This window comes from Schistocerca serialis, chromosome 5 (genome assembly GCF_023864345.2).
Source record: "Schistocerca serialis cubense isolate TAMUIC-IGC-003099 chromosome 5, iqSchSeri2.2, whole genome shotgun sequence".
Classification (NCBI taxonomy): domain Eukaryota; kingdom Metazoa; phylum Arthropoda; class Insecta; order Orthoptera; family Acrididae; genus Schistocerca; species Schistocerca serialis.
Window position 1 is genome coordinate 366,702,470 of NC_064642.1, and position 26,103 is coordinate 366,728,572.

General features: G+C 38.7%; 1 protein-coding gene across 1 annotated transcript in view; it reads left to right on the forward strand.

The window, feature by feature from the left end:
• LOC126481418 (uncharacterized protein C1orf112-like) overlaps positions 1–26,103 on the forward strand; it is a 130,068-nt gene that overhangs the window by 98,233 nt on the left and 5,732 nt on the right. The window contains exons 11-12 of the mRNA XM_050105159.1: positions 6,380–6,701; positions 15,279–15,506. Coding sequence (XP_049961116.1) covers positions 6,380–6,701; positions 15,279–15,506 — 550 coding nt within the window. The remainder of the gene's footprint in view (positions 1–6,379; positions 6,702–15,278; positions 15,507–26,103) is intronic.

Consider the following 26,103-nt stretch of genomic DNA (forward strand, 5'->3'; position numbering starts at 1 on the left):
CATTTACACTTTTATTGATGAATAAATACATGTACCTTTGATATCAGTCAGTCAAGGAAGGCAGCAAGAACAGAAATGGGAATTTAAAATGACTGTAATTAGTTATTTATTTATAATAGTTTTCAGCAACCAGCAAGCCATATCAGAAGACCACAGAGATGCACATTTAGCGCTTCAAGCTCCTATACAAGGCTACACCATCTGTGAGAGATTAAATATAACTCAGATTAATGACATTTCTCTACAATATATTATTTTACCTCTAATGCCAGAACTCTTTATTTCTGAAAAAACAAGGCTGCTCCTTTCCGATGCTACTCACGGGGCTATTAAATCACTGCTATTTATTTAATTTTCTTTAATATCACCAATTTAGTTTTTTTCTTTTATTTGATTGGGAACTTTGATTGTTGTTGGCTGACAAACAGATACATTTTTTGGTTTCCTTTTGTGGATACTGTTTTGATTACATTGGTTTGTGTACATGTCATCATTTGGTTATTTTCACAATTTTTTTTCTCTTTTCTGTAGTGGTGTGATTTCCCATTATTGGTCATATTGCATTGCATTGTCTATGTCAACATATTTTTCAGGCCATAAAGTCGGATTTCTCGTACATTCCATATCAATTTTAACTCTGCCTCGCCATTTGATCTAGTGTCTTGGACAACTGGTGAAACCATGAAAGCAAGCTTCGACACTGTGATACTCACAGTCTCTGGCTACTGAGGTTTCTGGCCTCAGCAGCCAGAGACTGTGGTCATGTGTGAATGAGTTGCACGTCGTGTGTGTGTGTGTGTGTGTGTGTGTGTGTGTGTGTGTGTGTGTGTTGTGTTGTGTTGTACTAAGTTGTCTAATTCTGATGAAGGCTATTTTTTGCCAAAAGCTTACTCGTTTGACAGTCTTTTTTCTGTGCACATTTGTGACTCAGCATCTCAACTATATGATGTCCTTTTCATAAAGTTGTTATTATTCCATCCTGGATATTCCATTACAAGGTTTTATGAGTGGTATAAATGTTTAAAAGAGGGTTGAGAATACGTTGAAGATGACAACTACCCTGGACGCCCCAGTGCATCAGTTACTGACAACATTGTGGAAGAAGTAAAGAAAATGGTCTGGAAAATTTTTAAGAAATTTGAAATTGACATTTTCGGCAAATATCTTTTTAAAAAGAAGAAGAAGAAGAAGAAGAAGAAGAAGACAGCTTCAGCCTATTACCCATAATCTACCCTTCTGTACAAAAGACACAGACCATTTCCTCTGCCAACTTTCTGCAGTTGGTGTTTCTTTGCCAACCAGTATCCACTTGTCATCTCTGATGTCACCTCCCTGTAACTAACATCCCCAGTGTCTATGGCCTTGCCACTATTGAACACTACCTTTACCAGTGCCTGAATGACACCAAACCTACAACCTCCTTCCTGGTCAACTACAATCACTTCTTCATTGAAGGCATCACACTGCTTCACAAAGCATGGACTACATCTAAATCAGTTTGGCAAAAATAAACTAGCAGCAAACATTGGAAAAGCTTTTCATGAAATTATAGGCCTAAACAATAACGATCATGAAAGCAGACCAGTCATAGCCCTAACTAACGAGGGAAACTAGTGAGCCGGGCCAACTCTAGCAGGATTTGGTCCAGTAGCAAAAATCTGCAACAAGTAATTAATACACAAACGAAAGTTCACTCAAACAGCAATACAATTAAAGACAAACAAAAGTTAACAGTGTTTCATCAGAACATAAGAGGCCTATACTGCAAGCTGAATCAGTTCACAGCAAATATAGAAGAGACAGAAGGTATAAACAGTGCCCACATTCTGTGTCTAACAGAACACCACATCACTGCTGGTATTGAAGTGGTCCCTATTCCCAACTATGTTTTGGCAACGTCTTATTGGAGGAACTATATGGACAAAGGAGGAGTAGCTGTATACGTAAAAAACAATGTCTTGTTCACGGCAATAGATGTACAAAGATTCTGCTTTGAGATACATTTTGAAGTATGTGCTATAGAGGTGCCAGACACTGTCTCCAGATTAACAGTTGTGGCAGTTTACAGGGCACCATCTGGTAATTTTAAAGTGTTTGTTAAACAATTAGATACTCTTTTGTTGTACTTAAGTAGAAAAAATAGGGGCATGGTAGTTGTTGGGGATTTTAACATAGATTTATTGGTTAATTCTCCCTGCAAGGTGGAGTTTGAAAATCTCATGGGCACATACGACCTTGTTCCCGTGGTTAGCTCGCCCACCAGAACCACAACCTCTTCCAGTACTCTCATTGATAACGTTTTTGTTGATCAGAGTAAAGTCAACCATATTAATATTGAAATGGTTATAAATGGTCTGTCTGACCATGACGGACAATGAGTTACTTTCAACAGCTTGGGAATTCCTCTGAGTGACACCTCACTTAGATGGAAAACGGTAAGGAAAATAAGTGAGGAAGCTATTCAAACGTTCAGATCATGTCTTCAGCATACTGACTGGACACCTGTTTATCTAGCAGAAACTGCTAATTCAAAATACAATTTATTCACAAATGAGATAGCAGGTACCTTTGAAAGTGTATTTCCAAAAAAAGTCATACAGAGTCCAACCTGCTAGGTCTGCAAAAAAACCATGGCTCACTAAGGGCATCATAGCTTCCTGTCAGAGAAAAAGACAACTCTACATAGCATCAAAGACTTCTAACAACCCTGCTCAGCTAAAACATTATAAACTCTACTGTAAAATTCTTGCCAAAGTAATTAAAAACTCTAAAAGTGTGTGTATAGCATCTGAAATTACTAATTCTGAAAATAAAATTAAAACAATCTGGAATGTGATAAAGAGAGAAACAGGGACTGTAAACTACACCAAAGACAAAAATATTGTTTTAACTGTTGACAACTCAGAGATAACTGATAGTGAAGAAATTGCTGAAATCTTTAACCAACATTTTTTAACTGTCCCAACACAGGTAGGTTGCCATGGTTCTGTAGATAAAGCTGCCTGTATAATGAAAAATAATTTTCCAGAACCTTTCAGTCAAATAAGTGTGCTTCCCATTACTGCCAATGAAATCAAAAAAATCATACAGTCTTTGAAAAATAAACATTCTGATGGTATCGACGATATTTCAAGCAAGCTGTTGAAGGCTCGTTGTAGTGAAGTGGCCGAAGTTTTGTCTCACATCTGCAACACATCCATGCAACAAGGAGTGTTTCCAGACAGAATGAAATACTCTGTTGTCAGGCCCCTGTACAAAGCAGGGGATGCTACAAATGTGTCAAACTATCGCCCTATCTCTCTATTAACAACATTTTCAAAAGTCCTAGGAAAAGCTCTGTACAACAGGATTGTGGCACACCTTGGTGACCTGAACATCATTAACAGTCAGCAGTTTGGTTTTCAAAAGGGAGTTTCAATAGATAACGCAATTTTCTCATTCACAAATGATGTTCTAGAGTCTATAAACAGCAAGAGGCTGCCAATTGGTGTCTTATGCGACCTATCAAAGGCGTTCGACTGTGTAGATCACCAGATACTCTTCAAGAAGGCCTGTCATTATGGAATTACAGGACCTGTAGGGAACTGGTTAAAATCGTACCTCGAAAATAGGAAGCAGAAGATTATTCTAGATGTTTCAGATAGTGTATCACAATATATAGTGGACTCTGAGTGGGGAATTGTGCAGCATGGAGTGCCACAGGGATCAGTGCTTGGGCCCTTGCTGTTCCTCATATATGTTAATGACCTGCCTTTATCCATCAATAAGCAGTGTAAATTTACAATGTTCGCTGATGATACGAGCATTGTGGTGGATAATGTGTCAACTACTGACTTAGAATCCGAGGTCAATGATATCCTTAAGGAAGTTCTGGGTTGGTTTAGTATTAACTCCCTTTCAATAAACCTGAAAAAAACCAATTTTATCCAGTTCCAGACAACCCACAAAAACCCAAAAGAAATAGTTATCACACAGAATGATCAGATGATAAAGCAAGTGTACTTATCAAAATTCCTAGGCGTATACGTGGACAGTAGGCTGAACTGGGAACATCACGTTCTACAAACACTAAAACGGCTGACGTCGGCAACATTTGCTTTACGAATTTTGTCACGCTTCAATGACATTACCAGCTCAAAGTCAGCTTACTTTAGCTATTTTCATTCAGTCATGTGTTATGGCATCATCTTCTGGGGCAATACACCTGCCGCAGCTCAAAAAAGAGCAATAAGAATCATTTGTAGTGTACCCCCACGAACCTCATGTCGAAATCTTTTTAAACGACTTGAAATACTGACAGCAACATCTCAGTACATATATTCACTGATGTGCTTCATAATAAATAACCCCACTCTGTATGAAACGAATTGCCTACATCATGAACACCAGAAGAAAAGAGGATTTCCACTGTGAGTTAAAGAACTTGACACTTTTTCAGAAAGGGGTAAAGTACGCTGGAACGAAAATTTTCAATTCCCTACCCAACAGCATCAAAAGTATAAGGAGTAGTACATCAGTATTTAAATGTACCTTGAAAAATTATTTACTTGAGACCTCACTTTATTCACTAGAGAATTCTTTCAGAGAAATAAGTAAAACCCAGATTGGAAAGATGTTTTTAAATTTTTTGACACTGTTTACTGTTAAACTAATGTAATAATGCCCTAATGTAAAAATTCCTGTTTTTCTCATTTCCATTTTTGGGTCACTTTTAAACCCAAAGTGGGAAGTTTTGATTACTGTTCAAGGTTAAAATAAATGCAATAATGCCCTAAATATGAAACGGCTATCTTCACATTTATATTGACTGGTTTTTAAGCTAATAAGTATGACTTTTGTGCACTGTTATTAATACTATAACAATGTCTTTATTCTATGTATTTTATTATGTGTTTGTTGGTAATGAGGATCACCCTGTGGCTAAACATGCCTTGGTGCACGGCCAGCACATCCTGGCACAGTGTTACACCGTCCGGGTTATCTGGATACTTCCCACTAACACCAACCTATCCGAACTCCGGAGATGGGAACTTGCTCTTCAATATATCCTCTCTTCCCGTTATCCACCAGGCCTCAATCTCCGCTAATTTCAAGTTGCCGCCACTCATACCTCACCTGTCATTCAACAACATCTTTGCCTCTGCACTTCCGCCTCGACTGACATCTCTGCCCAAACTCTTTGTCTTTAAATATGTCTGCTTGCGTCTGTATATGTGTGGATGGATATGTGTGTGTGTGCGCGAGGGTATACCCGTCCTTTTTTCCCCCTAAGGTAAGTCTTTCCGCTCCCGGGATTGGAATGACTCCTTACCCTCTCCCTTAAAACCCACATCCTTTCGTCTTTCCCTCTCCTTCCCTCTTTCCTGATGAGGCAACAGTTTGTTGCGAAAGCTTGAATTTTGTGTGTTTGTTTGTGTGTCTATCAACGTGCCAGCTCTTTCGTTTGGTAAGTCACATCATCTTTGTTTGTAGATATATTTTTCCCACGTGGAATGTTTCCCTATTAATTTATTATGTATATTGACACGTTCCACATCTGAGTGACTTGCTCACATGTACAGATCTATGGAACAAGCATATAAATAAATAAATAAATAAATCACCTACAAACAAATCTGCAGTACAGCAGTGGGCACTCACATAGCACCATTCTTTAAAAACAACATTGTTACAAGCTCTCAAATGAAAGCAACAGCACCATAGTAAACTTGTGACAACATTCCGTGGCATGCAGCATTATATTCAAATGCTAGATGCTACAGAATGTTGTTAAAAATTTACTGTTGTGATGTGCCTTTTATTTCACAACTGATGATTATGTTCTTTTTAAAGAGTTGTTACTTTTCAAGACTTGTGAGTAACCAGATCTGAAGATGATTACCAAATTGTTAGAAACTAATGATGAAGTGTAGCTAATTGAAACAGAGACTGGTACAATAAATATTTTAGAACATATGTTAGAAAATAGTTCTCCTACTCTTTTGCAACTACTGTTTCCTTATTCATGGAGGAGAGAGGATTGTTCGCAAAAGGCTGAAATAGAGGCAAGTCACTCTGAGACTGGGTGAGAGGGACCATTCTCTACTTCAAGTGTATGTTTTGATAGTGCTAGGAATTGCACCTTGTGGAGGTAAATATTGAACAGCAGTACTGTCCTCATTTTAATTTTGATTTTAGATATGTGTCTCTTGATTTGCCCCATCAGTGTGTGCACATATTACATACTATCACTTATTTAGAGAGTAAATTGTGAATTCTCTCAAGTTGGAGTACTCCGTAGTCATTTTTGTATTGTTCTTAACACATTTGGGGATACAAGATTATTATAATTGTCCTTCCGAATGATATCACTAAATATCTGTGAATGTTAATATTTCAGGTATGGCAGTCCAGACTTGTGTCTACATCACTTAATGTTATTAGTGGACATGTTAAAATTACTGGATTGGAGTTCTGGATACAGGCCAGAGGTGGTGCAAATAATGTCACTAATCAAGCGATTGTACCCACTTTTACCAGAAAAACATAAAGCACAAATGATACAAAGTTATCCTCTTCCAGAGAACATTGTGTTGTGGTGTGTTCTGCAACCTTCATCAGCTGTTACTGATGCTTCTACTATGGATGTTGCTAAAGAGACAATGCAGCTGATTGAAGAGTTCAAGCAAGGATCATTGTCTTCTGATAAATACAAAAAAATGGTATGTATTTCTATATTAATATTTTAAGTAGATGTAGGCAGAATCAGACACTGGAAAATCTGGGCTGGAATAACAACAATATGAAAAGGATAGATTGCTACTCAGACAATGGAAACTCCCTGTTGGAATACCAACAATATTAGGAAAGGAATAGATTGCTTCTAACAGGAAAGATGACCCATTGTGTTTCAAACAGGCACAACAAAAAGGCTGTTACAGATGATGGCTTTTGGCCAAAGCCTTCTTCAGCAAAGAAAACAAAAAACACACACATTCACACAAGCAAGCACACCACATGAGCTCTACCATCGGTACTCCGACCGGATCGAAATGCGACCGTCATTTGAATAGTAGTCTGGAGTAGGGAGAGGAAACTGGGGGGGGGGGGGGGGGGGGGGGGGGTATGGGTGTGGAGAGAGAAGAGCACTGTGGGTTATGCAGGGTCCAGATGGTGGCCTGACAAGACTGCCAGGCACAGTGTCAGGAGGGGGAATGGGGAGTAGAAATGGAGAAGAGCAAAGGAAGGGAAAGTAGGGGGCATTCACAGAGGGCGACACATAATGAGGGTGAGGGGATGTGAAGAGGGAGAACGTGACAGGACAGAGGGGGCAGAAACTGTTGGGTGGAGGGTGTGAGGGCAGTAGGTTACCACAGGTTGAGGCTGGGATAATATGCTGTAAGTTAACTCCCATCTGTGCAGTTCAGAAAGGCTGGTGGTAGAGAGGAGGATCCAAAAAGCTGGTGGTAGAGAGGAGGATCCAGATGACCCAGGGTGTGTAGCAGCCATTGAAATCAAGCATGTTACATTCAGCTGCATGTCGTGCCACAGGGTGTCTACTTTGCTCTTGGTCACAGTTTGGCAGTGACCACTAATCCTAGTGGACAGATGGTTCATAGTCATACCAATATAAAAAGTTTTGCGCAATGATTGCAGCAGAGCTAGCATACAACATGACTGCTTTCACTGGTGGCCTTTGATGGAATAAGATAAGCCTGCAATGGATCTTAAATAGGAAGTGCTGGGTGGGAAGATTGGGCAAGTCTTGTACCTGGATCTTCCACAGGGATATGATCCCTGTGGTAAGAGGTTGGGATTGGGAGTGGGATAGGGATGGACTAGGATGTTGTGGAGGTTGGGTGAGCAACAGAACACCAGTTTAGGAGGGATGAGTAGGATATCACTCATTTCAGGGCATGATGATTGATGATCAAAGTCATAATGATGGATGTGGTTGAGTTGTTACAAGCCAGGGTGGTACTGGGTGACTAATGTGGTACTCCTTTGTAGTTGGCCTTGATGGAACTTTCAGCAGGTTTCCATGGCTGTGCTGTGAATTTATTTGTATACCTTCCCTTCAAAGAAAAACTAGTGCTGTGTTAGGATAAAGTTAGTTAGGTATATGAGCAATAAGGTAGCGGGTGTGGAGTCCATAGGACATTGAGGAATGCAGTGTGCAGTTGCGACAAGACCATGGGCATGAGGGATTCTGGTGTATAGGCAACTGGCAGCGATAGTGATTAGTAGGGAACCGGGAGGTAAAGGGGAGGGGGTGGTGGAGAGTCATTGAAGAAAGTGGCTGGTATCTTTGACATGGGGGGGCTAGATTACCAGCAATTGGGTGGAGGTGTTGTTCAGTGATTGCCAAAATCTTTTCAGTGGGGGCACAATAACAAGCTACAGTGGGGTGTCCAGGATTGTTGGGTTTGTGAATTTTGGGAAGCATGTAGAAGGTGGGCATATGAGATGTCACAGGGGTGAGGAAGGAAATGGATTCCGGGGAGAGGTTCTGGGAAGGGCCTAAGACTTTAAGTGGGGATTGGAGATTGTTGGAGTTCTGGGATGGAATCACTCTGGCAGAGTTTATAGGTGGATGAGTCAGACAATTGACAGACACCTTCTGCAAGATATTCACTATGACTCATCATGGCAGTGGTGGAGCCTATGTTAGCAGGGAGGTTGATTAGATCTTTCTTCTACTGAATACTTGGTGTTCTTAGGAAGGAACCTGGGAAAGGGTGGTGAGCCCAAGTTGGAGGTAAGGAATGCTTGGAAGGTGACTAGGGAGCAGTTGGGTGGAAGAATCATGGTTGGATGGTGGTATGAACTGGGAGAGGCAGGATTCAGTGTTGGAATTAGGTTGGCTTTGATTGGAGGGATTGGTGGCAGAGAAGTGTTTCAATTGCAGGGATCAGGGTAGGGAGAGTAAGTCTTTGACGACTCCAATATGGTTAAATTTGGATGTAGGGCTAACGGTGAGGCCTTTGGATAGGTCTGAAACTTCTTCGGGGCTGAGAATTTTGGTGGAAAGTTTAATAACAGTGTTCCAGGATTGTTTAGACCCTGGATTTGGAGTGTTGATAGGAAGTTTTGGGGAATGAGGCAAGTTGAAAAGATCTTCTAGGCAGGGTCTGAGTGCTATGAAGGTTGACGAGGAGCAACACATTGGGTAGGATAGGAATTGGATAGTGGTGCTCTTCACCACTTAGAAGAGATATTGAGTGACAGACAGGCACATTAGAAAAAGACTGCTACATATTATTAGCCAAACACACACACACACACACACACACACACACACACACACACACACACACAGACACACAGCCATGGTGGGCATGTTATTACTGAATTGGTGTTCTGGTCATCATCACGTGGTAAGGCCTGACTCTGACTGTGTATTAGGTGAGCAGTGATCTTTGCCGGAGTGGGTAGTGTGCTTGCAGAAGAGGTGTAGAGCATGGAAGGAAAATTTAGCAGGGGAATGCTCTGTTCAAGAATTACAAGAGGAGGAAGTGTACATGGAAAAGGCCGGGGGATAAGGGAAGATTTCTGTTAAATTACATCATGGTCAGTCAGAGATTCTGAAATCAGAAGTTCAGTTGTAAGGCATACTCAGTAGTAGATATAGACTCAGATCACAAGTCAGTAATGAACAGTAGGCTGAAATTCAAGGGACTAACCAGGGAGAATCAGTGCAATAAAAATTGGAATACAGAAATCCTAAGGAATGAAGATATGTGCTTGAAGTTCTCTGAAGCTTTATAGATACAGTGACAGTGAATAGCTCAGTTGGAAGGAATGGACATATCTAAAAAGGTCAGTCACAGAAGTTGGAGAGAAAAACGTAAGAACAAGGAAGGTAATTGTGAAGAACCGTGGGTAATACAAGAAATACTTCAGCTGATCGTTGAAAGAAGGAAGTACAAAAACGTTCAGGGAAATTGAGGAATAGACAAATACAATTCACTAAGGAATGAAATGAACAGGAATTGTAAGGAAGTTAAGGCAAAATGGCCGCATAAAAAATGTAAAAAGCTTGAAAAGAAGTGACTGTCGGAAGGACTGGCTACACCTTTACCCTCAGTGAAATTAAAAGCAAAGATAGTAAGATTAAGAGTGCAATGGGAATTCCGCTGTTAAATGCAGAGGAGAGAGCAGATAGGTGGAACGTGTACAGTGAAGGCCTCTGTGAAGTGGAAGTCTTGTCTGATGACATAGTAGAAGAAACAGGTGGTGATACAGAAGAGCTAGGGGAACCAGTATTAGAATCAGAATTTAAATGAACTTGGAAGACAAATAAGGCAGAAGGGATAGATAACATTGTGATTGGAATTTCTAAAATCATTGGGGAAAGTTCAAGAAAATTACTTTTCATGTTGGTGTGTAGAATGTATGAAATTGGCAATATACCATCAGAATTTAGGAAAAACATCATCCACACAATTCAAAAGATTGAAAGAGCAGACAACTGCAAGAATTATCGCACAATCAGCTAAGCAGTTCATGCTTCCTAATTGCTAACAAGAATAATATGAAGTAGTATGGGAAAGAAACTGGAAAATCTGTTAGGTGATGGTAGGTTTGACTTTAGGAAAGATAAAGGCAACAGGGGGGCAGTTCTGACATTGCGGCTGATAATGGAAGCAAGACTGAAGAAAAAATCAAAACACATTCATAGGATTTGTTGACCTAGAAAAAGCATTTGTCAGTGTAAAATGGTGCAAGATATTGGAAATACTGAGAAAAATAGGGTTAAGCTGTAGGTGAAGAAAGGTAGTATACAATATGTACAAGAACCAAGAGGAAACAGTAGGACAGGAAGGCCAAGAATGAAGTGCTCGAATTAAAAAGATAGTAAGACAGCCCTCTCCTACCCCATCGAACCCTGGGTCACCTGAGAGACAGGTGTGTGATCTACCAACTTTGCTGCAACCACTGAGCCTCACTCTATGTGGACATATCCACTAACAAGCTGTCTGTTCATATGAATGGCCACTGTCAGACTGTGGCCAAGAGACAGCAAGACGACCCGCCTGCTGAGCATGGCACCCAACACAATGTGCTTGAATGACTGCTGCACAGCCTATGCCATCTGGATTCTTCCCATAAATACCAGCTTTTCTGAATTGTGCAGGTGGGAACTTTTCCTGCAACATATCCTTCATTTCTGTAACTTCCCTGGCCTCAACTTTCACTAGTCTATGTCCTCCAACTTCCTAGACCCGTTCCTGCTTCCTACATACACCTTCTATACCACCAATGCACATGCATAGTCCCTTTAACCTTCGCTATTTCCTCACCTCTCCTCTCCCCTTTGTCGTCATCCCCCCACCCCCCCCCCTTCTACACAGCTTCCCAATGCTGCGTCAAACAGCCCATTATCGTGTCCCCACCACATTCCTTCACACACCCAGAAACAGCACTAGCTTCTTCCCCTACCCATTTCCTGCTATTCCACCCCTATCCCACAACTTTTCTGTACCCCCCACTATCAACCCCAACAAAGATTGTTAATCACATCAAGCACTGACGCAGTTGGAACTTTAGGGCCCAGAGACAATAATCAGCATCAGTTCATGAGCTACGCTTGTGTGAATGTGTGTGTGTGTGTGTGTGTGTGTGTGTGTTTGTGTGTGTGTCATGACTGACAGCTGATAGCTTGTGGTCTGTGTCTGCCTGTCACCCAACACCTTCTGTATGTACTGAGTAGCAATCTATCCTTTTCAAATTGCTGTTAAGTAGATTTAGTTAATTTTAAAGCTAATACAATATTGTCTCTTACAGAAAGGATACTGAACAGTACCAGCATAAGCTTTGGGAACAACCCAAGATTAAAGTAAAAACAAATTATACCTTGAAAACCAAAAAAATTAATTACTTTCTATGTTATTGGAAAGTCATCTTTCTATTTGCTTTCGGAAGCTGTGAGCAAAGAAAGCTTATGCAATACTAATCTCATATGTTTTTATATGAATATTGTGGATAGAACTCCATGTTGAACGTGTTAGGAAGCAATTTCTCTAGTAGTCTGAAGTAGATAACATTTCATAATTGTGCCCACAAGAAAGATGTACCTTTTCAATATAATTTCATATTAATGATTGTGATTCTGCATGGTTGAATGATTACCTGTAGAGCTGACTTTCACAGTTGTGGAGTCTTTTACTAAAAAGACAATAAATCTTCAGTTTTTTGAAGTTTGTATTTTTGTGGTTGCAAATCAAGCTTGTTGCCATGTATGACTTATTGAAACACTTTGGTCAAAATCTAGTACTTTCTGTTGTTATAAGGTTTTGAAAACTTTGAGTTTTTACAGAACTTGGTATTTGCTCTCAGCCAGTTAAAGCAAAAGTTGATAAATGCAAACTGTGCTTTGCTTGTGAGAAACCTGAAGGGGGGATAAAAATGTAGGGCATCATTGTTGATGATGATGTGAGAGAGTTTCGTGTAGAAACCTGTTGAAACAGATCGGCCACCAGGCATACCAGTGAACCTGAAAGCCTTAGGAAGAAAATAATGCAGAGCAGCTGATCTCAGTTATGATGATATGACAGTTTTTATTGTCATGTAAATAACTTAAACAAAACTGACCAGGATAAATTATTACTAAATTCTGTGGTAATCACATCACCAAAACAAAGGAACACCAAGAAAGAAGCAAAAAGCAAGAATACTGTTTCGATAAAGTATAGCAAAAGGGAAAAAAATATGACCAGGCAGTACCATGTGTGTCGCAACATTTCAGGCAACATCAGAGATGTCCAAAGACAGACTCTCAAATTTGACTTGTAAATTTCATGTAACGGGAAGCTACTGAGGGAGGGACTGCAGCACTATTAAAAATATGGAAGTTACATGAGCTGTAAAGAATGATATCAAAACATATAGCTGTAGAGATAACCACTATTCAAGGAAAAAGGCCAAAAGAGGAAGTTTACCATCCGAGTTGAATAGAGTCAAAATGTGGAAACATTTCTGTTCAAAAAGGGAAGCATCAGGTCTTTATCAAAGTACAGTTTAGTCATTTAAAACTCCCTTAAATATACATGCCCAACATGCAAGATTGGTATACTGAAATTTAAAAAAAAGAACAAGATCTGGGAACAAAGGATCAATTAATAATAAACCACAGGTTTCACAAACTCTGTGCAAAAACATTCTATGCATTAATGTGGTTAAAGTAGTTTTAATATACCACAGAACCAGCCAGTAACAGAGTTCTCTGTAGGGGAAGTATTCTGTTAAAGACAGGTTTGGCTATACGGTTTGTGCATTAAGATTCATTCCCCAGCACAGAGAAAGATTGCATTTTATACTTGGCTTGAAACAGAAGGATTGAAAGGATGCAGCCAAGCAGCCTCTGCTCTGTTGGATCTTCTTAGCAACCTTGAGGCATCCCAGCCAGATAAGGGCCCAAATGAAGTTCATTTATTTTCTGAACACTGTACCAGTCAAAATAAAAATGCACTAATGATGTGCACGCTAGTGGCCTTCACGGAAGAAAGCAGAAAAATTCATTAATTGGTACATTACTGCCCTATTTGTAGCCACAGTTATATGCTTCCTGACAATGTGTTTGGTAGAGTGGAAAATGACTACCAGATATTCTTGCACCAACTGAATACTATGAAGTGGTGGAACAACATGGCATCACTAAGATACTCAATAAAGATTGGGAAACAAAGGATCTCAAGTCAGTGTACTAAAAGGCCTCTGACCTAAGATGTTGTTCAGAATAACTGTTCAGTGAGTGATGGCTTATGAAAAGTCTAAGAAGAAGGTATTGTCAGTATTGGTCTCTTAACAATGGAAGTATTGTAGAGGTTGAGGTATGGAAATCCAGAAACCGCAACTAGAACTTGAGGAAAGCAGCAGTCTTGGAAAAGGAGGACATGGTCAGCATGGAAACCAAAAAGGATAACTTAAAACTTATGAGGCATTTTAATGTATCAGAAGAGTTTTATAATGCCATTGTTGAAAGTGATCAATAGATTTCCAGTTTAGTATTCTTGCAGCCAGTATTTTGTGTTGTCTTTCAGTAAAGTTTGTTTCTCTTTTGCACTTCTGCTTATAAACCATTTATGGAAAAGTGTGACACAAAAATTTTACATTGTAGTGCATTATTTCTATGCAAAATGAACCATTAAGTATCTTTCAGTATAACGAATGTCAAAGGTAAAAAAGATACAAGAACAAATCACTTCAAATGTTGATATTAACAAAACTTTTAACTTCCATCTTTGCATTAATTGCCTTTTGAAAAAAACCTGGAAACTTTGTCCCTCTACTCTCATATAAACAATGAAAATTTTAGAAAAATCAAACAAACAGTCGGAATCAGGCCTACAAATTCAGTATAAATGTTAAATGGTATTATTTGTATAATTAGTATTTCAGTATGTTTAGAAAATGCATTTCTTCAAAAATTTACATTTTTGCATTTATCTACTTTTGAACAAATGCTCTTCAGTTTCTAATGAATGACAGAGAGTTGCAGTCAAAGCAAATGCAGAGCTAATGGCACTTGGTGTGGATGAAATATCATTCCTTCTCAGGGGTTGGACTTGTCACTGAATCTGGCTGATATAAGTGATCAGTATCATTTGAAAATTAACAGAGTATAAGAGAGACACTGATTTGCTAAAGAGGGGGGGGGGGGAATGTGACTATTCTATGGCTTGCCTTAATCTGTCTTCAAGATGCACTTACCAAGTGAATTCACTGTGTATGATGTGCAGAGGTACAGTGCTGTGCCTGTTATGTATAACTGATAATAAATGACATTTTAGTTGAATGTACTTTATTTGCTGATAATGTGGATAATGCTGTGTGAATGAGTGCAGCACAGATGTTAAAATGCTTTGAGGCAACAAGACTGTTCTCTAAATTAGTAGATATAGATTTTAACTGATATCAGAGTGATATAGATATCTGGTGTCATTCAGCCACGTCCTGTGACAATTAATGTTGTTTTAGCATATAGATAAGAAAGAATTTATTAGTTTTAAGCTTGCTTCTTCTTCCCATGAACCATGAATCTTTCATAGATGGATGGCTTGTGTCTCACTGTTGCAGGTAACTGTATTATAGGTGCAGCCACATTGGCGGAGTATCAGTGGAGATGCCAGACATGATCATTAGATGCACCACTTATTGAATATGTACTGGTTTATGTTATGTACACCAAATTCCAGTTAGTAATAGGATGTTAAATGTTAGCCTTCGTACCTTCCTTTGAGCTAATGTAAAAAAATCAAATCCATTTTCTTTGAAACTGTATGCTTCTGCTTTTTCAGCTGTATTTGCTGTCAGCTGCTCCGCATCTTCTTGATGACCAGATAAGCAAAAGTTCTAATATTCCACTCATCATAAAAATGACTGAATTATGGAAGTGTACAACATCGTTAGATGATGATGATAAAATGAATAATACTAAATCATTCTCAATAATGAAACTGCTTAAAGCTTTGGTCATTGCAACAAGTAAATTAATAGTTAATGCGAACAATGCACACGTCTTACTGGTAAGTTATTTCCTCCTTGTGTATATGTAGCAGAGAAGTAGCCTTAGCAAAATGATAATGGACATAAATGAGCATCATGTCTTGCATACATAAAAAAATATTTTCATGTAATTAATGACAGCAAAGGTCTGTCGCTATAAGTGCTATTATCCAGGTGTACAGTTTTTTTATTTCCTCTTCTTTGGTTGTAACTACAAATAATTTAATACAGTAGAAGTAATAGTATTTCAGAGTCAACAGGTTCACTATTATTTTTAGTTATTTGTCTGTTGATGGCCAAAAGAAGTACCTGCTTGACACGATATTCTGAATCCATTTAAAAATATTTCATTTTGTTTTTAGGTTGTAGATAAAAGATTTCATTTGAGGGTAAAAGCAAAAAGTTTTGAGTACTATCCAAGTATATAACAAAGTATATTAAAATTGTTTATTTAAAAAAAGGAATGCAAGATTTATTGTCAGTTTGCACTTAATAAACCAGACTGATAGTGTTATATAGATAATGAGTTCCTGTACGATTGCTGCTCTTCTGAAGTGTAGTAAAATAAATAACTGTGCTGCAGAGTGCCTAAAATTTGTTATTAAATTGTGATGTGTGTTGTGTTATATTCAGTAAACTATAAAATTAATAATGAAACAAGTTAAATATTTATAAATCTTCATGTTGTTCAATTCACTATTATTACCTTAAAAGAATGCTGCTATGTTTTATAAGCTTTGCTCTTTCACACTTAATAGTGTCAGGGTATTTAAATGATTTTCCCTTAGTTAGAATGTTTTGCCTCAAATATATTCAAACCGCTTGCCGGAAATGTGATTTGACTGCAAGGAAATAGAACATCGTAATCATTTCTGTGAGGCTGCTACTGTCACTGATCTAGATTAGAAAACATTAATTCTTTACAAGAGAGGAAGGCTTTAGAGTTAAATGTCATGAAGTTCAGGCTAGCAGCAAATGTATAAAAGTCTTCAAAGACATACGACCTCCAACTTGGACAGCAGTATATGACCGCTGAAGCGAGTTCCCCTTCATGAGAAAGGTAAAAACATAAAATGAGTACCAAACTGGCTCCTGATGACAATTTCAACTAACACTGAGGAAATGTCTTTAGTTGAGGAAGTTTTACTACATTAGATGTCCAAAGAACACAAATATGGCCTCTTTCTTGTACAAGAGTTACACAAGGGCCACAACTTGGCAGGACTTACTATACATGTCATGAAACTGGTCGTGGAGGAGCCACATGGCTGATACAACAGTACTGCAGATGTAGAAATATTTGCTTTGGGTACTTCCCCTGAAATATTCTTGTTTTTCTGTTTGAATGCAAAGGTTAATAGGACATGATATTTGTTGGCAGGAAGTGTTGTTCAAGTAGATATTTGAAATTGGATGAATGACTAGTGAGTGGAAATATCTATTGAACAAGAAATTCAAAAAATGTGATTAGATGTTGCAAGTGTTCTTCTGAACTAGATACCATCAATATGTCATGTATGTAAATGAAAAAAATGGAAATGCCGTGTGGCTAGGGCCTCCCGTCGGGTAGACCGCTCGCCTGGTGCAAGTCTTTCGAGTTGACGCCACTTCGGTGACTTGCGTGTCGATGGGGATGAAATGATGATGAGAGACACAAAACACCCAGTCATCACGAGGCAGAGAAAATCCCTGGCCCTGCCGGGAATTGAACCCGGGACCCCGTGCGCAGGAAGCGAGAATGCTACCGCAAGACCACGAGCTGCGGACTATGTAAATGAAACAGGTAGCCTTGCAGCACTTCGATAATAAATCCTTAAAAAAGTAATAAGTACATTCCTGAATCCAAGTGGTATGAAATTCTTAGGGGCCAATGTAGTCAGTATTGCCATTTTATGCTTATCTTCTTCCACAAGCAGGATTTTATAGTATGCTTTTAACAGACATATTCTCAAAAATATAGAAAGTATAGAAAAATAAAATAATTTAAAAAAGAGCAGGTACAATATATTAAATGGAGTACAAAACCCATAGCTTCCATACTTACACTATAGCAATGCAAAATATCCTTTAACATGTGAGGCATAGATTTTAAATTCCCATGTTAACATTATCATGGAACTGGTTAGCAGTCTTAGAGGGTGCAGCATGTAGAAGGCAGTAATTTGATCAGACACAATTGACATCTGGTTTTATAATCATAAGTTGAGGATTAGCCCATTGCTATTTAGATGGCTGAATAATGTTGTGGTTTAACATGCACTGGAATTCTTGCTACGCAATTTGCAGTTTGTGTAGGTCTAGTCTATGAGGCACACAGTAGACTGGAGAGACGTTAGATGCTTTCCTTCTTTTAACATTTTATTGGAGTTTTATTAACTACGGAAATTTCAGAAAATTTGCGGTAGGTGCGATAGAAATTAACTGTTTCAGTTGCATCAGTACATGCTAAGTCCCCTTTAAATTTCAACCAAGAGTTGTTATAAATTGGTCTTTTGTTCTTGAGGTCAAACAGAAGTCAAGGATGACAAAGAAATTTGGTACCTAATGTGCCTTTTGTAATATATGTGGCATTTTAATCCTTCTTCAACATTCTATAAGAATGTTGTCATATTCCCATTTTCTCTGAGCTGGCTTTCTAGTTTGTCAGTTTGTGCACATAATTTATGTGACCAGAATTCACTATTTACATACAGTGTCAATTTCTGTGTTGGAGCTGACTAAAATTCATTATGTGGACATTTCCATCGTTTCATCTGTCATGAGACTTACTTCAGAAATAGTCAAACTATTTGCAGTATGGCGAGGAAGTTTATCTAACGTGACGTTGAGAAATAGTCAAACTTTTTAGAGTGAGGCCAGGGAGTTTATCTAACATGAAGTTTGAAGGAACACTTTACTCGTGGTTTTTCCCTGCATAACCTTTCATTTTGAACAAATGCCGGTTTAGGTCAACTGACTCCTGCTCATGAACTAATCTTTTTATTTGATGTTCTTAACTCTCTTTGAACAATGTTAACAGTCTTGCTTTAGCTAATGAATATTTATTATTCTTCAAACTGACAAACAAATCTGAGCTGTTTTTGACAAATAGTGCCGGCCGAAGTGGCCGTGCGGTTAAAGGCGCTGCAGTCTGGAACCGCAAGACCACTACGGTCGCAGGTTCGAATCCTGCCTCGGGCATGGATGTTTGTGATGTCCTTAGGTTAGTTAGGTTTAACTAGTTCTAAGTTCTAAGGGACTAATGACCTCAGCAGTTGAGTCCCATAGTGCTCAGAGCCATTTGAACCATTTTGACAAATAGTGTCTCCAGTTGCATTAATAAATGATTAAATTTTGTTGTTTCAAGTGCTGTGCCAGGGCTATGAAATTATTCCATTTTTATGCCCAAAATCACAATAATTTAACATTTCTGTATCTACTTCAGCTTTACGTGAATTGAAAGCTTTTTTGTTGACAGCATTTGTTGTCTTTTATTTTTCTGTTTCCCTTCATTACCACATCATCAGTCTCTCCATGGGGGGATTTTATTGTTCACCTTTCACTAGCTATGAGTTTAATAAATGAAACACAGTTTTCTTTGAAGCACTTTTTTATTTCTCACTAACATGATTTCTGTGAAAACAAAACATAGTTTACATGACATGCATTTTGCAAAGATATTTATGAAAACAGAAACACATTCTGTTGTGAGTTGCTTGAAAGAAATAATTTATCTTTTAGGCGCTGTTTTCAGTTTTGTATCCTGACACTTCAACATCACATCAATTCACTAACCACTATATGCTGATTTCATTTTCTTAGTACCTTCAAATTTTAAATACTAATTACTAGAATATTAAAAAATACAATAATACACATTTGTACTTCGGTTTATTGAATCATTTCAATACAGATGAAGCCAACTTACAAGCATACTTCCATTGCTGCAAAGATCTCTGTCAGGGCATTCAAACCTTCAGTGTCAACTAGACATTATCTGTTTCAAATTTAAGAAAAAAAGTGAGGATTCTATTTCTCTGTTTCGTCCAAATGTAAAACATGGATGTTAAGTCAGGGGAATATGAAAAAAATGAATTACTTCTTTTCGTGTGCCTTTGTCCTGCATCTGCACAGGGTTAGCAAGGATATTAATGCATTTCGTATGTTTAACTTAAGGGGTGGCTGGATGCCCTTCCTGTCGCTACTCCGATACCTCCTGGGACAGACTGTGTGTATCCCAAACTGTCTGCTTATTGGGTCACTCATGTGGAAGTGAGCAAAAGTTTTCTAAGTGCTTGTGAATTGTGTAATTGAGGGGGAACATTGGTACCAACCCATTATTCACCAAGTGCCAATGTGTGCAAGTTGGGGGCCACGTGGTTTTTATACAACACTCCAAGACAGTCATAATTTTTATGTAAAAATTTATACCTTTTCTGAAATGCAAAGTTAACTAACGCATGCAATCGTTTTAAAAGATGTGGTTCTTCGCTAACTTCTGCTTTCATAAAGTGGCCCTCGAGCCAAAACAATTGCCCATGCCTGGCCTAGTGGAATGTGGGAAACCACCTAAAAACCACAACCAGGCTCTCCAGCTTACCAACCTCAGACATTAAACCAGCGAGCAGATTTGACCCAGGTGGTACAGTAGTTAGCGCACTGGACTCACATTCAGGAGGATGTTTGTTCTAATCCACCTCTGGCCTTCTAGATTTAGGTTTTCCATGATTTCTCTAAATCGCTGCAGGCAAATGCCAGGATGGTTCCTTTGAAAGGGCCTGGCCAATTTCCTTTTTGATCCTTAACAAAACAATCTGAGCTTGTGCACCATCTCTAATGACCTCATTGTTGATGGGACGTTAAATCCTAATCTTCCTTCCCTTCATACAAGGCCAGCACTCCTCCCCATCCTGGAAGCAGCACTTTACTGCGCACAGCTGTCTGGGCACGTAATATGGAAAAATGAACATTCTCTGGAAATCTGTGCTCCATATGGCAATAGTGACTTCAGGAACTTGATGCGTGGTCATGACATCAGTATGCTGGAGGATAAATCGATATGTATGGAATACAGTACTGTGGAAATCCACTTTGTTGGTGGAATCATTTCAACAACAAAAATCACTAGTTTCTCAGGCTGGCATAGAAATGGAATAAGGTGAAAACAGAATTGAGAAAGAGGTTTATGGTAAAAGAAGTATGAACAATGCAAGTTATGAGGGTGGCAAAGAACACTTTGATCAGTAATTTGAGTGTTCAAGTTGACTTTGCAAAGTTTGTGTTTCTTGTATCAGAGTATCTTTCCCAAATCTGTTTTGATCACAAGAAATCACTAAGTACAACCACGTGCAGTGGAGGCAAAAGTAAACTTGTATTGTCAGGGTAGTTTAGTAGCATGCACTTTTTTCTAGTTGTGAACAGTACAGTGCAGCTTGTATACACCTTTCAGTCAGTCCAGATGCTTCAAATGATCATTTCAAGCTAATACCGTGCATGTTTTGTCACTTTCTGCTGAGAATGATTGTTGACATGGGAAGCTGTCTGCCGAATTGGTGTACGCCATATCTGTGTCACTGGGACATATATTTATTATCATAAGATACAAAACATTGAAGATCTGTTTCTCAGTGCTCACCCATGGTCGACAATCCCGGCAGATGAGTGCTACTTACAAATTACAGGTCAGACATACACTAAGGAGAATGCAACAGAATTGCATGCTGCCTTTGTGGAGGAAATGTGAGGGCATGGTCAATCCAGGTAGCATACAACTATGTTTTCATGATTAATTTTGCCTCTAGCTGATCGTTATGACCAGCAGCTACCCCCACCCCCCAGCAATGTGGCATACTAAAAGATGGGCAGGGGAACTACTGGCATGGAACCTGCATCACTGGCATTAGGTTCTCTTCACTGGTGAGTCAAGGATTTGTCTGATGACATGACGGGTGACTGTCAGAACAGTGTGGCGGCAACAAGACACATCTCAGGAGCTGTGTAGTGAGATGTTGCACACCTCTACATCACTATCAATGACTGGATTGTTAACCTATTATCCTGCCCTACTGTCAACATTTCAGCAACAGGTTAGTGTCTCAAGATGACAGTACAAAACTACAGCAGACCCATCTTGTAAACACCATCTTCCACAAATCAACAGAACAGAATAGCCTGCAGTATCTGCTGACATGAGCCCAACTGAGCATGCTTGAGACCATTTGAAACTTTCGGTGTATCATCATAGGAACACTTCTTACACACTGGATAAAGCCAGGAGGATTACTGTTGAAGCATGTGACAGACAACCCTGAGCAGGGATATCTCTACTGCCTTGTATACAGCATGCCAAGGAGTATCTAGTCAAACTGATTGGCTGTACTGATCTGGTGTTGTGGATGAGTCTAGAATTCATTATTTTATGCCAGAAAAGAATCAGGAGTCAGTGCAATTTGTTGAGGCCAGTGTTCCTGTATCAAAGATATATTAAACTTGATTTCCTCTGCCAAAAGGGACACAAAAGGGCAATGCAATAATTGCTGAATGTTTTGTCAGTTGTAAGATTACTGACCTGTTTTTACAGCACACAGCTGCTGCTCTTGTTGCTTTCATTCTTCCTGTAATTATTTGGTTTAGTAATCTGATAGTTAAATATTGAACATAATACTGTAGAGGTTAACTTTAAATCTTTTCACATTTATTGATACCCAAAACAAGATAATGCTGATCAACTTTATGTGTGGATGTAAATGAGATCATTCAAAAAATTCTGAAACATTCGAAGTGCACACGACTGTGTTTAATGTGTAACTGTCGGAAGTTTCATTGTTGTGTGTCTGTTAGTTATTGTTCAGTGCTGTTTTGAGTTGAACATTGTTTTGCACAGTTTGTGAATTTTGAGATGGCAGAGTTAGAGGAATAACACGTCTGCATTAAATTTTGCTTGAAACTCAAGAAAACCTTTACAGAGACACACCAAATGATGCAGGAAGCCTACAGTCGTGAGTGCTTAAGCTGCACTCGGTCTTACAAATGGTTCACACTGTTTAAAAATGGCTGGACAGAAGTCACAGACGACACTCGTTCAGGACACCCTTTCTACTGGCGATGCTCATGTCGGGAATGTCAATGAAACTGTATGCCAATCAAAGAATGACTGCCCAGAGGTTGCAGAAGAATGTAAGATTTCAATTAGATCATGTCATGAAATCCTAATACAGCATCTTGGAATTTATCTTGTTGCTGCCAAGTTAGTCCTGCGGTTCATGAGTAGAGACCAGAATCTGTGTAGAGCTTCTGGATCTCACAAATGAGAACAAGATGTTTCTTAAGAGAATCACAGCTGGTGATGAGATATGGGTCTATGTTTATGATGTTGGTCACAAAAGTTCAGTGGGTCGGGAAAAGTTCTACAAAACCAAAAAAAGCTCACCACATCAGGTCAAATGTCAAAGCCATGCTGATACTTTTCTTTGACTTTGGAGGATTAGTTTATCATGAATTTGTGCCACAGGGACAAACTGTTAATCGATGTTACAATTAGGATTTATTGCAACGCTTGAGAGAAAATGTGGGAAGGAAACTGCCTGAAGTGTGGCGATACAATTCATGGCTCCTGCATCACAATAACACACCCACACATTCATCCCTGTTGGAGCGTGACTGTTGCACAAACACCTCATCATCCATACCCTCCAGACCTGGCCCTTTTGGACTTTACTTTATTTCCAAAATGAAAAACCCTGTTGAAAGGACGAAGATTTGTAACAATAGATGAGATAAAAGTAAATTTTCAGATGGTGCTTTGCACAATGCAGCAAGAGGTGTATCAAGACTGCTTCTGGAAGTGGAAATGCTCTTGGGAGCAGTGTATCAGTTGTGGGGGAGATTATTTGGAAGGAGACCATGCACAATAAGTAAAAGGTAACCACAGAAAAATTTTATGGAGAAAGTTCCAGAATTTTTTGAACAGTTCCTTTATAATTCTCGTATCATAGGCCTGTATGATATGTGGAAGATCAGTTTGGATCCCTTAGAAATGTTGGAACATGTGAGGCAATACTGACCCTACAACTTATCTTAGAAGGTAGATTAAGGAAAGACTTAGAGAAAGCTTTTGACAATGTTGAGTGGAATACTCTTTCAAATTCTAAAGATGGCAGGGATCAAATACAGGGAGCGAAAGACTATTTACAATTTGTACAGAAACCAAATGGCAGTTACAAGGCGAGGGACACAAAAGGGAAACTTTGGTTGAGAAGGGAGTGAGACAACGTTGTAGCCTTTCTCTGATGTTATTCAATCTGTATATTGAGCAAGTAGTACAGTAAACAAAAGAAACATTTGTAGTAGGAATTAAAATCCATGGAGAAGAAATAAAATCTTTGATGTTTGCTGATGACATTGTAATTCTGTCAGAGACTGCAAAGGACCTGGAAGAGCAGTTGAATGGAATGGACAGTGTCTTGAAAGGAGGATATAAGATGAACATCAACAAAAGCAAAACGAAGATAATGGAATGTAGTCGAATTAAATCAGGTGATGCTGAGGGAATTAGTAGTAGATGGGGAGCAAAATAACTGATGATGGTCAAAGTAGAGAGGATATAAAATGTAATGGCAATGGCAAGGAAAGTGTTTCTGAAGAAGAGACTTTTTTAACATCGAGTATACATTTAAGTGTCAGGAAGTCTTTCTGAAAGTATTTGTATGGGGTGTAGCCATGTATGGAAGTGAAGCACATACGATAAATAGTTTAGACAAGAAGCAAACAAATGCTTTCAAAAAGTGGTGCTACAGAAGAATGCTGAAGATTAGAATGGTAGATCATGCAACTAATGACTAAGTACTGAAAGGAATTGGGGAGAAGAGGAATTTGTGGCACAACTAGCAAGAAGAAGGGATCAGTTGATAGGACACAATCTGAGGCATCAAAGGATCATCAGTTTAGTATTGGGGGGAAGTGTGGAGCGTAAAACTTGTAGAGGAGACCAAGGCATGAATGCACTAAACAGATTCAGAAGGATGTAGGTTGCAATAGTTACTCAGAGATGAAGCAGCTTGCACAGCATAGAGTAACATGGAGAGTTGCATCAAACCAGTCTCTGGACTGAAGACAACAACAACAACAACAACTACTACTGCCAGTATCTACACTTTATGCCTTAACAATGGCAATGTTTACTGAACAATTTTGTCTTTAAATCTGATAACATAGCCGCTCAATATAATGCACATTCACACAAATAATTTATATGATGATTGCTAATTTATAATTAACCACAGAGTGAATTGCAGCATAATTGCGCACTTTGGCTGTAATCGTATGACTGGCTGTAATAACATCACAGAGATGTTAGTGAAATGAATGACAAACCATGGACTGATTGACATAGTGGCTACATGCTGTTATTCTTGTGAAGATGAACTAAGGACTGAGTGCCACCAGCTAGCAACTGCTAGGTGCTCATAATTGAGCTATTAGGCACCGACTGACTGAGGTACTGTGCTCCGTGTGTGTGCAGGAACAAGAATTTAAATTTGTTATTGCATTTTGATTTATAGTAGGAAAGTAAGCAAAATTAGTGGGCATGAAATTATTATGAGTAAAGGGGTAAACCTTTTTATGTGTTGGTTGGATAGTTGGGAAATTGACAGTATTTTACAGACTATAAGATGCTATGGACTATAAGATGAACTTTAAATTTTAAGGAATTTTTTTTTTAAATATTATTTTTATTATTAGATTGCAAGGCCAGACAAAAAAAATTGTTAGTTTATAAAATTGTACTGACCTTTAAAACCCCTAAAAATCGTCATGTGGACTTCCTTCTCCTTCTTATTGTTGTATTCTTCATATATAAGATGGTCTTCAGTGCATGAGAGCATTGCTTAGGTCACACTTCTTAAAAGATTTAACAATTATGTCTTCTCTCGCTCTAGACCATGGCTGTTTTATCCACTGACACATTTGTTTGACTGTAGGTCATTTTGAATTGCACTTCAGCATGAATTCATGTTAGGTTTCATCTATCCATTTGTTCCATTCCTCTCTTATATGCACTTTAAATGGTTTATTTATCGAGACTTCGAGAGGCTGCAATTGTGAAGTAAGTCCTCCAATAACAGCAAGCTCTGTATTTCCCTGTCTCAATTTCACTTTCACAAAATTGTTCAAATGACTGCTAAACTGATCTAGCACAAGAACTCAACTATTCTTCACTAAAGTACCTTTCCTTTTCCCCAACACTCTGTTAATCCGTAATTTCATACCAATCTCATCCATCCACACCTGGTCACGTATGTGAACAGCACCACCTGGCAGTATTTCAGAAGATTTAGCCATTGTTTTGTGCTTGAAAGTGATCATTGGATTAAATTTAGTATCGTCAGATAAACATGAAAAGATAACAGTGTAGTGCATTTTTTTCACGTCCCCTTTTTTACAGTGACAGTTTTTTTAGCACCTTCATGGCAACAGTTCTGTTACTCTGCACATAAAATGTCAGAGGAGTTTTGTCCATATTCACTTTTCGGCTTAGTTTCATACTAGTTTTCTTTCTATGTTGAATAATAAAACGATGAAAAGATAATATTTTCTGAAATATTTTGGTTTTAGTTCTCATGCTAAGTCCATGATGCT